At 44.7% G+C, this 13,500-nt stretch overlaps 1 protein-coding gene across 2 annotated transcripts in view; it reads right to left on the reverse strand.

Moving 5' to 3' along the window:
• Positions 1–13,500, reverse strand: part of RARRES1 (retinoic acid receptor responder 1) — a 103,292-nt gene that overhangs the window by 14,243 nt on the left and 75,549 nt on the right. For both annotated transcript variants that reach the window (XM_067737879.1, XM_067737878.1), the window contains one exon: positions 455–517. In XM_067737879.1, the coding sequence (XP_067593980.1) occupies positions 455–517 (63 nt within the window). The remainder of the gene's footprint in view (positions 1–454; positions 518–13,500) is intronic.

The following is a 13,500-nucleotide window of genomic DNA, read 5'->3' on the forward strand; positions in this document are numbered from 1 at the left end:
GGCTGAAGATGCCTGCGGCGCACGTGGGCTGCTCTGAGTTGCGGAATGCCTCTGTGCACGGAAGCTCCTGGAGGTGGCCTCGTGCTATGCCGGCACGCTAACGAGAAATGCCACCAGCTGACAGGAGAGAAGGTTGGCATTTGAGAGTGAATCATTCTGGGGATTCGGAGGTGCTAGGGAGGGGCACCGGGTCCAAAGGGGGTGTGAAACGCCCTCCCAGCGGCAGAGGAAGGAGGGGACGGCGGCTGTGTGGACGCGGTAAAAGGAACCCTGTGTGAGACCATGAAGTGGTCCTGCCTAGCGCTGTCTTCAATTCTTGAGAACAAATAGAAAACAAAGCAGGAAAGAAAAAAAAAAGGCAAACCTCCAGGTCACTACATATTAAGAGTCTCACTTTAAAAAAAAAATTCATACAAGTTGTTAATAGCACACTTCACAAACCATGGCAGCTTACCTCTGGGTTGTAGAGCTCCGTGGTAAACACCAGGTCAACTTTATATTCCTTCTTTTGATTAATCTGAAACACAGAAGTAGAACTTTAGCCTCGTGGAAGCTCTGTTAACACCTTCATATCCAAGAACCGCTCGCTCTCTGAGAATAACATGACATGCAAATTGCAGCTCTAGCATTCGTACCTGAATAAAATCGCTGATTTTTCACAAAGAGAGAAGATCCCAAATTTTGGGCTTATCATGACACTCTGCTGGCTGATTTGACAGCTACTCACAAGGAGGGAGGCTGAGAGGGGGAAACAGTGGTCCTGAAGCTACAAGTTGGCTTTGTGGAAGCAGCTAGATGAGAAACAGACATGAGCACACAGGGCTGAGAGGCAGGGGCCTTCCTTCCTTCCCCAGCCATGGAGTGCCCCTCCACGCCCTGTGCAGGGCGCTGGGCCCCATCAGCGGCCCCCCTCCTGCCACTCACAGCTGAACACGGGATCCAGCGACAAAGGTGCACCCCGTAATAAATAATGGGTTTTCAGATGGTGAAGAGAGAGCGGTGGGGCAGAGTGGCTACTTTCCTTAAGGTGGTCAAGGAAGGCATCTAGGAGGAGGAGACCTCAGCTGAGGCCAAAGGGACAGTATGGAAGCAGCCACACCCGGACCTAGGGTAGGCGGGGGGCACCCACACGTGCACCCAATGCAGAGTTTTAGAGTATATATACCCATATCATTGAAGCATATTAGACTGTTTAGAAGAACTTTATGTTATTGGCCAACTTTTTTTTAAACACCACAGTGACCATTCAGTAAAAGGAGTGTTTTCTAGAGAAGAAAGGAAACTTCCGCTGCCTGGAGCTGAAGTTATTTCATAGTGTTGATTAAGTTAGATTCTGGAAACAACAATTTCCCTTGAATCAAGAACACAACAACCAAACAGGGTTGACTTATTGGAAGTAGACCAGATATCATCTATTCCCATCACAGATTTTTAAAAAATTCTGGGAAACCAGAGGATGGAGGGCGAGATTCTGTGGCAATTATTTATGTAAAGAATATTTAAACATGTGGATATATGGATATTGCTGGGAGACGGGGCGGGGGGCACCCAGAGCACACGTACGAGAGCAGTTTGCTTAGGGCTCATGCTCAGTCTTGAAACAAGCCCTGGTATACGCTGAAACATTGATTTCCATGACAAATTCATACAAATTATAGAATTCATACAAACAAGTCTGTCTTCGCATTCACTTTTTGCCACCTATTATGCCAGGCACCAGAGATACACAAGGAAACAGAACATCCAGTCCAGCTTGACCAGAAACCTACTTCCTGTGTGGAAACAGATATATCAACAGTGCAGCGCATCTATGTGGCCAGAGCTGCACGTGTGCCGGGCACTCAGTTTAGGGGGGGCTTATCTAGAGCAAGGGGCCCAGGCGAAGATGTGGGAATGGGGTGCAGGGCCTGGCGTTCCAGGGAAGGCAGTGAAGCTAGAAAAAAGGCTGTCTGGGGAGGCTGGCGCAAGGTCACAAAAGCCTCTTTTTTGTAAAAAAGTTTGGGATCAACTTGGAACTTGATCCCAAAGTCTGTGGGAGCCCCAGTTAACATAATGCAGTACTTAGGCTGTTGTGGAGAGTAAGACATGGCACAAATAGGGCTTCGACTGTGCCTGGGTCGGGGTAAAAGTCCAACATATGCTCACTCTTTTTAGCATTATTAAAACCTATTCAAGCCCACAGCAAACACCATTCTCAATGGTGAAAAGGTGGAAGCATTTCCTCTAAGATCAGGAACAAGACAAGGATGTCCACTCTCACCACTTTTATTCAACATAGTTTTAGAAGTCCTAGCCATGCAATCAAAGAAGAAAAAGAAATGGAATCCAAATTGGAAAAGAAGTAAAACTGTCACTGTGTGCAGATGACATGACACTATACATAGAGAATCCTACAGATGCCACCAGAAAATTACTAGAGCTCATCAATGAATTCAGTAAAGTTGCAGGATACATGGGAATTGTCTGGCGGTCCGGTGGTTAGCACTCGGCACTTTCACTGAAGAGGGCCTGGGTTCAATCCCTGGCCGGGGAACTAAGATCCCACAAGCTGCACAGCGGCAGCCAAAACATAAAACTACAACGAGGTGTCACCTTACACTGGTCAGAATGGCCGTCATCAGAAAGTCTACAAACAATAACTGCTGGAGAAGGTGTGGAGAAAAGGGAACCCTCCTACACTGCTGGCGGGAATGTAAATTGGTACAACCACCATGGAGAACAGTATGGAGGTTCCTTAAAAAACTAAAAATATCCCTGGTGGCGCAGTGCTTGAGGGTCCGCCTGCCGCTGCAGGGGACACGGGTTCGTGCCCCAGTCCAGGAAGATCCCACATGCCACGGAGCGGCTGGCCCGTGAGCCATGGCCGCTGAGCCTGCGCGTCCGGAGCCTGTGCTCCGCAACGGAAGAGGCCACAGCAGTGAGAGGCCCACGTATCAAAAAAAAAAAAAAAAAAAACTAAAAATAGAACTCCCATATGACCCAGCAATCCCACTCCTGGGCATATACCCTGAGAAAACCATAATTCAAAAAGATGCACGCACCCCAATGTTCACTGCAGCACTATTTACAATAGCCAAGACATGGAAGCAACCTAAAAGTCCATCAGCAGAGGAATGGATAAAAAAGATGTGGTACCTAAAAACAATGGAATATTACTAAGCCATAAAAAAGAATGAAATAATGCCATCTACAGCAACATGGATGGACCTAGAGATTATCATACTAATGAAGTAAGTCAGACAGAGAAAGTATTATATATCACTTCTATGTGGACTCTAAAAAGATGATACAAGTGAACTTATTTACAAAACGGAAATAGACTCACAGACTTCAGAAACAAACTTATGGTTACCAAAGGGGAAAGGTGGGGAGGAGGGATAAGTTAGGAGTTTGGGATTAACATATACACGTTACTATATATAAAATAGATATCAACAAGGACCTACTACTGTATAGCACAGGGAACTCTACACCATATTCTGTAATAACCTATACAGGAAAAGAATCTGAAAAAGAATGGATATATGTATAACTAACACTTTGCTGTACACCTGCAACTAACACAACATTGTAAATCAACTATACCCCAATATGAAATAAAAATTAAATTAAAAAAAGTAAAATGCAAAAACAAAGAAAACAAAACGTATACACATCAGGGAGGGAGAGAACTGTGCTGGAAAGCAGGGTCTGGCCCAAGGATGCGGCTAGGGAAGGCTGAGATACAGACTCCATCTAGCTTGTTTTCACATTGGTTTTCTCCTGCCTAGAGCTCGCAGTGAATCATTAAAGGGTGTAAATAGGGCCTGCACGAAAGTGGCTGCACAAGGCGCTCCATACATCCGTCTCCAAGTCTCCTAAAGTTCAGTGTCCTCGTCGCCCCACCCGAGTTAGAGGGACACATGGAACAACTCACCCGAGCCACTCGGGCACCAACAGCTGAGACTCAAAGGAGGCGACACTTCCGCCAGCCGGCAGGTCTAAAGCTTAAACTGCTTGCTGCGCCAGTCCTAGGGCCCTCTGGCCTGCTGCATGCACGACCTAGGAGTCTGCCCTTCCCGTCCACTTAGGGGTCTAAGTGCAGCCTCCTACACAGGAGTCAGGATGCCCCTCAGGCTGCTAGCTGGGGGTGAGTGGGGTGGGTGGTGAGGCCATTCATGGGAAGAGGAGGGGCAGCAGGGTTGGTGCTACATTCTTTGTGCTCAGGGACATGGAATACGGCCAGGAGGCAGCTGCATGTCATAAAAATACATTCAGTAGAGGTGGTGGTTGAAGCCACAGAATTGGCTGCAATCCCCCCAGGGAAGGTGTGTACACTGAGAAGAATCTTGAGGACCACCAATCTTCCCATCGGTAATAAACTGGGCACACTTACTTGCTACCCACAAGGATTCACAAAAATCTGCCTCATTCTTGATATAACTGTGCATATTTTAAATAAAGTACTTAAGATATTATTTGACTCAACATTTTTTTGAAAACACACGGAGGCAAAGTGATGTACCAGTACCTATTCTTTGCAGGGAAAGGAACAAGTGGATTAACCAAACCAAGGCTGTGAGCTGAATGGAGCTGTCTGGTTTTTTTGGCCCCACTGTACAGCGGCGGCTTGTGGGATCTCAGTTCCCCTGACCAGGGATCGAACCCACGCCCCCTGCAGTGGAAGCTCGGAGTCCTAACCACTGGACCACCAGGGAATTTCCCCGAGCTGTCCTTTTGAAGAGTAATTTTTCCTTCCTGATTTGATCTCCTTCTTTTGTTTTAATTAGGCACTCTTAAAGGCATCTACATTCTGTCCAAAATAAGACTTTTATATTTTTGGTTGTACTTTATCCTTTATCAAGACACAGCCCTTTTTTCTCCCACAGAGGCCTCTCCCGCTCCCTTCCTCTGAGCCACAAGTTCCCCTGAGGCAGCTTTGCTGGTTCTCCTGAGATAAGGTGGCAGCCTCAGGCCCTGGGCAAAGCAGCACCAGCCAGGGCCTCCTTGTCTGGGACAAAGTGTCTCACACTCCTCGGGACATTTTAGGGCTGTGAGTTCCCTGCAGCTGCCTTTGATTAAACTATCCTGTGATAAACAGGTCTTTGTAGTTCAACACCTACCCCAGGAGTTTTGAACGTGTGAGCGTGTGAGCGCAGGGCTAGGTGACGACAGGGAACAGACTGTCACAGCCGCCCTCAGGGCAGTCAGGTGACAGGAAGAGAACTTCAAATAGATGGCTGTAGAGCTGATTATATGATCATGGATGACTTAAGAGCTATGAAAGGATAACTGGAGAAGTGATCTAGTCTGGGGATCAGCGACGTGACATTTGAGCTGAACTCTGATCATTAAGAAGGAATTGACTTTGGGGTGTCAGGGTGAAGGTGGGGGGATGGCAAACATTCCACATGGAGGGAAGATGGGGCTGAAGGTGCTGGGGAGCAGCTGGGGGGCAGAGGGCAGAAAGATGGGAGCCAGGATCCAGAAGAGGCTGGCCCTGGCCGGCTGCTCAGGGGCCGTCCCCTGCAGGCTGCAGTAAGAGTTTCTTCCTAAGAGAAACAGGAAGCCACGAACAGGAATGAGAGATTTTTAAAGATCCCTCTAGCCCACATATGGAGAACTGGTGGTGCTGGAGTGAGGAGGGGTCCGGAGTGAATGCAGAGACCAGGAGGCTCGTTGAGGGGGTGGATGAACCAGGGTGGGGACAGCGGAAATGGAGGGAAGTTTATGGTGGAGAGAAGTGGATGTAAGTCCTAACTAGCAGGTCAACTGACCAGTCACATCACTCAAGATCAGAAATAATCACTAGAATACATGTTTTGTATTAGGACAACATTATTACGTCCACCATCATTTAAAGGACGCTTGTATTTATACAACAACAACAACAACAGACACCCTCTAGGGCCTGTGCTGGGTGTGGTTCTAAGCATATCACGTGTTTTACCTGGGCTACCAGAGCTCTGAAGGCCTGCGCACAAGTGAATAATCGGGGGGGGGGGGTGCCAGCTAAAGAAGCAGTGAGGGACCACTGTACAACTGTTAGATTGGCAATAAATGAGAAAATGCACAGGGCCAACCCATCGGCCGGGTTTGGGGGGTTCATGGCTGATAGGGGAACCAATGACTGAAACTGCCCACTCCAGCCAGGCACCACAGAAACCATTTGCATGAGTTATCTTGCCGCAGGAGGTCCTGGTAAGGAACGCAGAACTAACAAGTCACCACCAACAGGAAGAATTCGGGGAAGGTCAAAAGGAGCGAGGAGATGCCAGTCCACATGTCCTACCGACCTCCCAGAATCCTTCTCGCTGGAATCCATCTTGGCTGAGCAATGCACATGCCACCAGGAAGGACCCTGAGTCAGAACGATTGGGCAGAGACAACCCAGAAACTAACCCCATCACCGTAAAACGTGAGGCTGCGAGCCACGTGGCAGAGCGGTTCTCCTGGGCTCCCTTACCCTGCTGCTCTCTGCCCAGGCTCCCCTTCCCAATAACGTCTCTTGCTTCGTCAGCACACGTGTCTCCTCGACAGTTCATTTCCAAGTGCTGAACAAGAGCTGACTGCCCTGGAAGTGGTCCCCTTCCTGCTGGGGGGAGGTAGCTTGGTGCAGTCTAGCTGGAAGGCAGTCTGGCTGACTTGGTCAAATCAAGACTGCACACACCTTATGATCCAACAACCTACTGCTGGGTATGTGTCCCAGAGAAGCTGTGATGCTGTTACAGGGACTCGTGGGAGCATGTTCCTTGAGGCATCATCTGTGTGGTGGGAAGTGGGAGGCAATCTGGTGTGCGTCCCTTGGGGGCGGGCAGGTAAAATGGGGTTGCTGTGCAGCAGGGAGAGGTAGCCAACTAGCCATACGTACAGCAACCAACAGAGCTCCTCAAGGCTGGGCGTGCAAACAGAAGCAACAAAACGCATGGCAAAACAGCACTTACAAAAATGTTTTAAATAAAAATTTGCACACACACCAACAATATCTTTTATAAGAGCACTTACAGACAGAAGAATATACAACAGCCCTTTTCAAAGTGGCTGCCATGGGAGGGCAATGGAATGAAGGTGTGGACAAAGAAGGTCACCTGCCATGTCAGTAAACACAGGATACTGCAGCCATAAAGCCCCTACAGTGCAAGCCTGAGGGGAATTCAGGATGGAGAAAAACAGGATACTGGCCCTCGATAGTTAAGATGCATATCAAAGGAATAATTTCAGTGAGCCCAGACTCTTGCATCTTCCCGTACATAGAAAAGCACGAAACTCATTAACTTGAATACAGACTGAAAGTGAGGGGATGGAAAAAAAATATTCCATGCAAATGGAAATCAAAAGAAAGCTGGGTGGATAAAGAAGATGTGGCATATATATACAATGGAATATTACTCAGCCATAAAAAGAAACGAAATTGAGCTATTTGTAGTGAGGTGGATGGACCCAGAGTCTGTCATACAGAGTGAAGTAAGTCAGAAAGAGAAAGACAAATACCGTAGGCTAACACATATATATGGAATCTAAGAGAACAAAATGTCATGAAGAACCTAGGGGTAAGATGGGAATAAAGACACAGACCTACTAGAGAATGGACTTGAGGATATGGGGAGGGGGAAGGGTGAGCTGTGACAAAGTGAGAGAGTGGCATGGACATATATACACTACCAAATGTAAAATAGATAGCTAGTGGGAAGCAGCCGCATAGCACAGGGAGATCAGCTCGGTGCTTTGTGACCACCTAGAGGGGTGGGATAGGGAGGGTGAGAGGGAGGGAGACACAAGAGGGAAGAGATATGGGAACATATATATATGTATAACTGATTCACTTTGTTATAAAGCAGAAACCAACACACGATTGTAAAGCAATTATACTCCAATAAAGATGTTAAAAATAAATAAAGAAAGCTGGAGTAACAATACTCATCAGATAAAATAGACTTTAAAATAAAGACTATTACAAGAGATAAGTGAGGACATAATGATCAAGGGATCAATCCAAGAAGAAGATATAGCAATTGTAAACATTTATGCACCCAACATAAGAGAACCTCAATACATAAGGCAAATGCTAACAGCCATAAAAGGAGAAATTGATAGTAACACAAAAATAGTGGGAGACTTTAACACTCCACTTACACCAATGGACAAATCATCCAGACAGAAAATCAATAAGGAAACACAAGCCTTAAATGACACATTAGACCAGACTTAATTGATATTTATGCCACATTCCATCCAAAAACAACAGAATACACTTTCTTCTCAAGTGCACATGGAACGTTCTCCAGGATAGATCACATGTTGGGGCACAAATCAAGCCTTGGTAAATTTAAGAAAATTGAAATCATAACAAGCATCTTTTCTGAACGCAACGCTATGAGATTAGAAGTCAACTACAGGAAAAAAAACTGTAAAAAACACAAACACATGGAGGCTAAACAGTATGATACTAAATAACCAATGGATCACTGAAGAAATAAAAGAGGAAATCAAAAAATACCTAGAAAGGGGCTTCCCTGGTGGCGCAGTGGTTGAGAGTCCGCCTGCCGATGCAGGGGACACGGGTTCGTGCCCCGGTCTGGGAAGATCCCACATGCCGCGGAGCGGCTGGGCCCGCAAGCCATGGCCGCTGAGCCTGTGCTCCGCAACGGGAGAGGCCACGACAGTGAGAGGCCCGCGTACCGCAAAAAAAAAAAAAAAAAACCTAGAAACAAATGACAATGAAAACCTATGACCCAAAACCTATGGGCTGCAGCAAAAGCAGTTCTAAGAGGGAAGTTTATAGCAATAAAATCTCACCTGAAGAAACAAGAAAAATCTCAAATAAACAACCTAACCTTACACCTAAAGCAACTAGAGAAAGAACAAACAAAACCCAAAATTAGTAGAAGGAAAGACATCATAAATATCACAGCACAAGTAAGTGAAATAGAAATGAAGAAAACAACAGTAAAGATCAATGAAACTAAAAGCTGGTTCTTTGAGAAGATAAACAATATTGATAAACCTTTAGCCAGACTCACCAAGAAAAAAAGGGAGAGGACTCAAATCAATAAAATTAGAAATGAGAAAGGAGAAGTTATAACTGACACCGCAGAAACACAAAGGATCATAAGAGACTACAAGCAGCTATATGCCAAAAGATGGACAACCTGGAAGAAATTGACAAATTCTTAGAACAGTACAAACTTCCAAGACTGAACCAGGAAGAAATAGAAAATATGAACAGACCAATCACAAGTAATGAAATTGAAAGTGTGATTAAAAATCTTCTAACAGGGCTTCCCTGGTGGTGCAGTGGTTGAGAGTCTGCCTGCCAATGCAGGGGACACGGGTTCACGCCCCGGTCTGGGAAGATCCCACATGCCACACAGCAGCTGGGCCCGTGGGCCATGGCCACTGAGCCTGTGCGTCCAGAGCCTGTGCTCTGCAACAGGAGAGGCCACAGCAGTGAGAGGCCCGCATACTAAAAAAAAAAAAAAAAAAAAATCTTCCAACAAACAAAAGTCCAGGACCAGATGGTGGCTTCACAGGCGAATTCTATCAAACATTTAGAGAAGAGCTAACACCTATCCTTCTCAAACTCTTCAGAAAACTGTAGAGGGAGGAACACTCCCAAGCTCTTTCTACGAGGCCACCATCACCCTGATACCAAAACCAAAGATATCACAAAAAAAGAAAATTACAGACCAATATCACTGATGAACATAGATGCAAAAATCCTCAACAAAATACTAGCAAACAGAATCCAACAACACATTAAAAGGATCATACAGCATGATCAAGTGGGATTTATCCCAGGGATGCAAGGATTCTTCAGTATACACAAATCAATGGGATACACCATATTAACAAATTGAAGAATAAAAACCATATGATCATCTCAATAAATGCAGGAAAAAGCTTCTGACAAAATTCAACACCCATTTATGATAAAAACTCTCCAGAAAGTGGGCACAGAGGGAACCTACCTCAACATAATAAAGGTCATATATGACAAACCCACAGCAAACATCATTCTCAATGGTGAAAAACTGAAAGCATTTCCTCTAAGATCAGGAACAAGACAAGGATGTCCACTCTCACCACTTTAATTTAACATAGTTTTGGAAGTCCTAGCCATGGCAATCAGAGAAGAAAAAGAAATAAAAGGAATACAAATTGGAAAAGAAGAATTAAAACTGTCACTGTTGGGCTTCCCTGGTGGCGCAGTGGTTGAGAGTCTGCCTACCGACGCAGGGGACACGGGTTCGTGCCCCCGGTCCAGGAAGATCCCACATGCCATTGAGCAGCTGGGCCCGTGAGCCATGGCCGCTGAAACTGCGCGTCCGGAGCCTCTGCTCCGCAACAAGAGAGGCCACAGCAGTGAGAGGCCCGCATACCGCAAAAACAAAAAACAAAAAAAAAACTGTCACTGTTTGAAGATGACATGATACTATACATAGAAAATCCTAAAGATGCCACCAGGAAACTACTAGAGCTAATCAATGAATTTGGTAAAGTTGCAGGATACAAAACTAATACACAGAAATCTCTTGTGATCATCAAGAAATAAAGGAAACAATCCAATTTACCATTGTAACAAAAAGAATAAAATACCTAGGAATAAACCTACCTAAGGAGGCAAAACACCTGTATGCAGAAAACTAAGATACTGATGAAAGAAATCAAAGATGACACAAATGGATGGAGATATATACCATGTTCTTGGATTGGAAGAATCAATATTGTGAAAATGACTATGCTACCGAAAGCAATCTACAGATTCAATGCAATCCCTATCAAATTACCAAGGCCATTTTTCACAGAATTAGAACAAAAAATTTTACAATTTATATGGAAACACAAAGGACCCCAAATAGCCAAAGCAATCTTGAGAAAGAAAAATGGAGCAGGAGGAATCAGGCTCCCTGACTTCAGAGTATACTACAAAGCCACAGTAATCAAGACAGTATGGTACTGGCACAAAAAGAGAAATATAGATCAATGGAACAGGATAGAAAACCCAGAGATACACCCACACACCTATGGTCACCTAATCTATGACAAAGGAGGCAAAAATATACAATGGAGAAAAGACAGCCTCTTCAATAAGTGGTGCTGGGAAAACTGGACAGCTACATGTAAAAAAATGAAATTAGAACACTCCCTAACACCATACAGAAAAATAAACTCAAAATGGATTAAAGACCTAAATGTAAGGCCAGACACTCTAAAACTCTTAGAGGAAAACATAGGCAGAACAATCTTTGACATAAATTACAGCAAGATCTTTTTGGACCCACCTCCTAGAGTAATGAAAATAAAAACAAAAATAAATAAATGGAACCTAACTAAACCTAAAAGCTTTTGCACACCAAAGGAAACCATAAACAAAACGAAAAGAAAACCCTCAGGATGGGAGAAAATATTTGCAAATGAAGCCACTGACAAGGGATTAATTTCCAAAATATACAAACAGCTCATGCAGCTCAATATCAAAAAAAACAAACAACCCAATCAAAAACTGGGGGGAAGACCTAAATAGACATCTCTCCAAATAAGACATACAGATGGCCAACAAACACATGAAAAGAGCTCAACATCACTAATCAGTAGAGAAATGCAAATCAAAACTACAATGAGGTATCACCTCACACCAGTCAGAATGGCCACCATCAAAAAATCTACAAACAACAAATGCTGGAGAGGGTGTGGAGAACAGGGAACCCTCTTGCACTGTTGGTGGGAATGTAAATTGATACAGCCACTATGGAGAACAGTATGGAGGTTCCTTAGAAAACTAAAAATAGAACTACCATATGACCGGAAAGTGCACATATGGTGCACATTTGGCAGTCGGTGGAATAGGCTGGGATTCTGAGAAGTCATTTTGTCTGGCTGTACCAACTCTCAGGGGCTTTGTCATCTTAACCTGTGCAACAAAGGTCTTTACCTTCTTTGACTATTTTGGGGAGTAAAGTTTTCTTGTTTTTTAGGCTGCACGGCACAGCTTGCGTCATCTTAGTTCCCTGACCAGGAATTGAACCCGGGCCACTGCAGTGAAAGAGCCAAGTCCCAACCACTGGACTGCCAGGGGATTCCCATGAGTAAACTTTCTGTATCTTGTGTAGGCTTTGCACTCTCTTGTGGGGATGCCTCTTTCATCTTCCTAGTCTGAGTCACTATTAAGATATATCTTGTTAATGGCCAGATGATGGATCATTTAAATTGGAGAAACTTCAAAATTGGTAAATTTTTAGAGAGCTCTTATTATATAGTTTATTGGCACCTATAAAAAAAATCAGAAGGTGGAGATGTATAGGTATATGTATATATAAAATGGCTAATCAAAAGAATCCCTTTAGTTTAATTTCTTATTTATTTTTTTTTAATTTTTGGCTGCATTGGGTCTTCATTGCTGCACGTGGGCTTTCTCTAGTGGTGAGCGGGGGCTCCTCTTCATTGAGGTGCTCAGGCTTCTCATTGCAGTGCCTTCTGTTGTTGCAGAGCACGGGCTCTAGGCACGCGGGCTTCAGTAGTTGCAGCATGTAGGCTCAGTTGCGGCACGCAGGCCCTAGAGCATTCAGGCTTCAGTAGTTGTGGCACGTGGGCTCAGTAGTTTGGCTTGCAGGCTCTGTAGCTGTGGCGCGCAGGCTCTAGAGTGCCGGCTCAGTAGTTGTGGCACACGGGCTTAGCTGCTCCGCGGCACGTGGGATCTTCCTGGACCAGGGATCAAACCCATGTCCCCTGCATTGGCAGGCAGATTCTTAACCACTATGCCACTAGGGAAGTCCCACTCCCTTAGTTTAAAACAAACAAAAAAACAGTTTGGGAAGTCTTATTTGTGGCCTTTGCTTCCCCTCAGTGGGTCTAACAAATCCTAATAAAAACATTAGGTTAACTAATGTAAATTAGGTTGATTAATGGGGAGGGAGGGAGAAAAAACTGAGGGGAAAGTCTAGAGACTTCTTCCCAGCAAGGTGGAAATTTTAAAGGGACTCCTTCCAAAAGGATAAAAATCTTTAGATGGTTATTAAGAAATGGGATAAATAAAACAGATGTTAATGGGATTAAAACAAAAGGTTTTGATACAACACTACCTAAGGTTGGGTAGGTTAAAGGGACCCCTATTGGCCCCCAACATAAAAGGCCCCAAACAAGTCTGCTTTATTTACCCCAGTTATATATATAAAGGCTGGGGGGCGGGGGCGGAATTACATTGAGACACCTGACCAGCAATTGCTTGGGGCGACAGTTAGGCCAATTAATCAAGTTAAAAGATTGACAAAAGGGCCTGAATCCCTCAGCTCAGCCCTTCACTGGGGACCCCAGAGCCTTTTATACAAAAATAGATTAAATGGTTGGGAGATTAAAAAAAGGAAAAGCATCTAAGACTCCTTGTAAGACCAAGACTTATTGATGGGGTCCTAAGGAAACTAAAGCTACAGGTATAAAACTTGATAGAATTGAAATGAAAGCTTACATAAATTGGTATGTTTAAATGGGCTTTATAAGGTGGTTACATCTCTTTTCCCTAATTAT

This window comes from Pseudorca crassidens, chromosome 5 (genome assembly GCF_039906515.1).
Source record: "Pseudorca crassidens isolate mPseCra1 chromosome 5, mPseCra1.hap1, whole genome shotgun sequence".
In the NCBI taxonomy this organism is placed as follows: Eukaryota; Metazoa; Chordata; class Mammalia; order Artiodactyla; family Delphinidae; genus Pseudorca; species Pseudorca crassidens.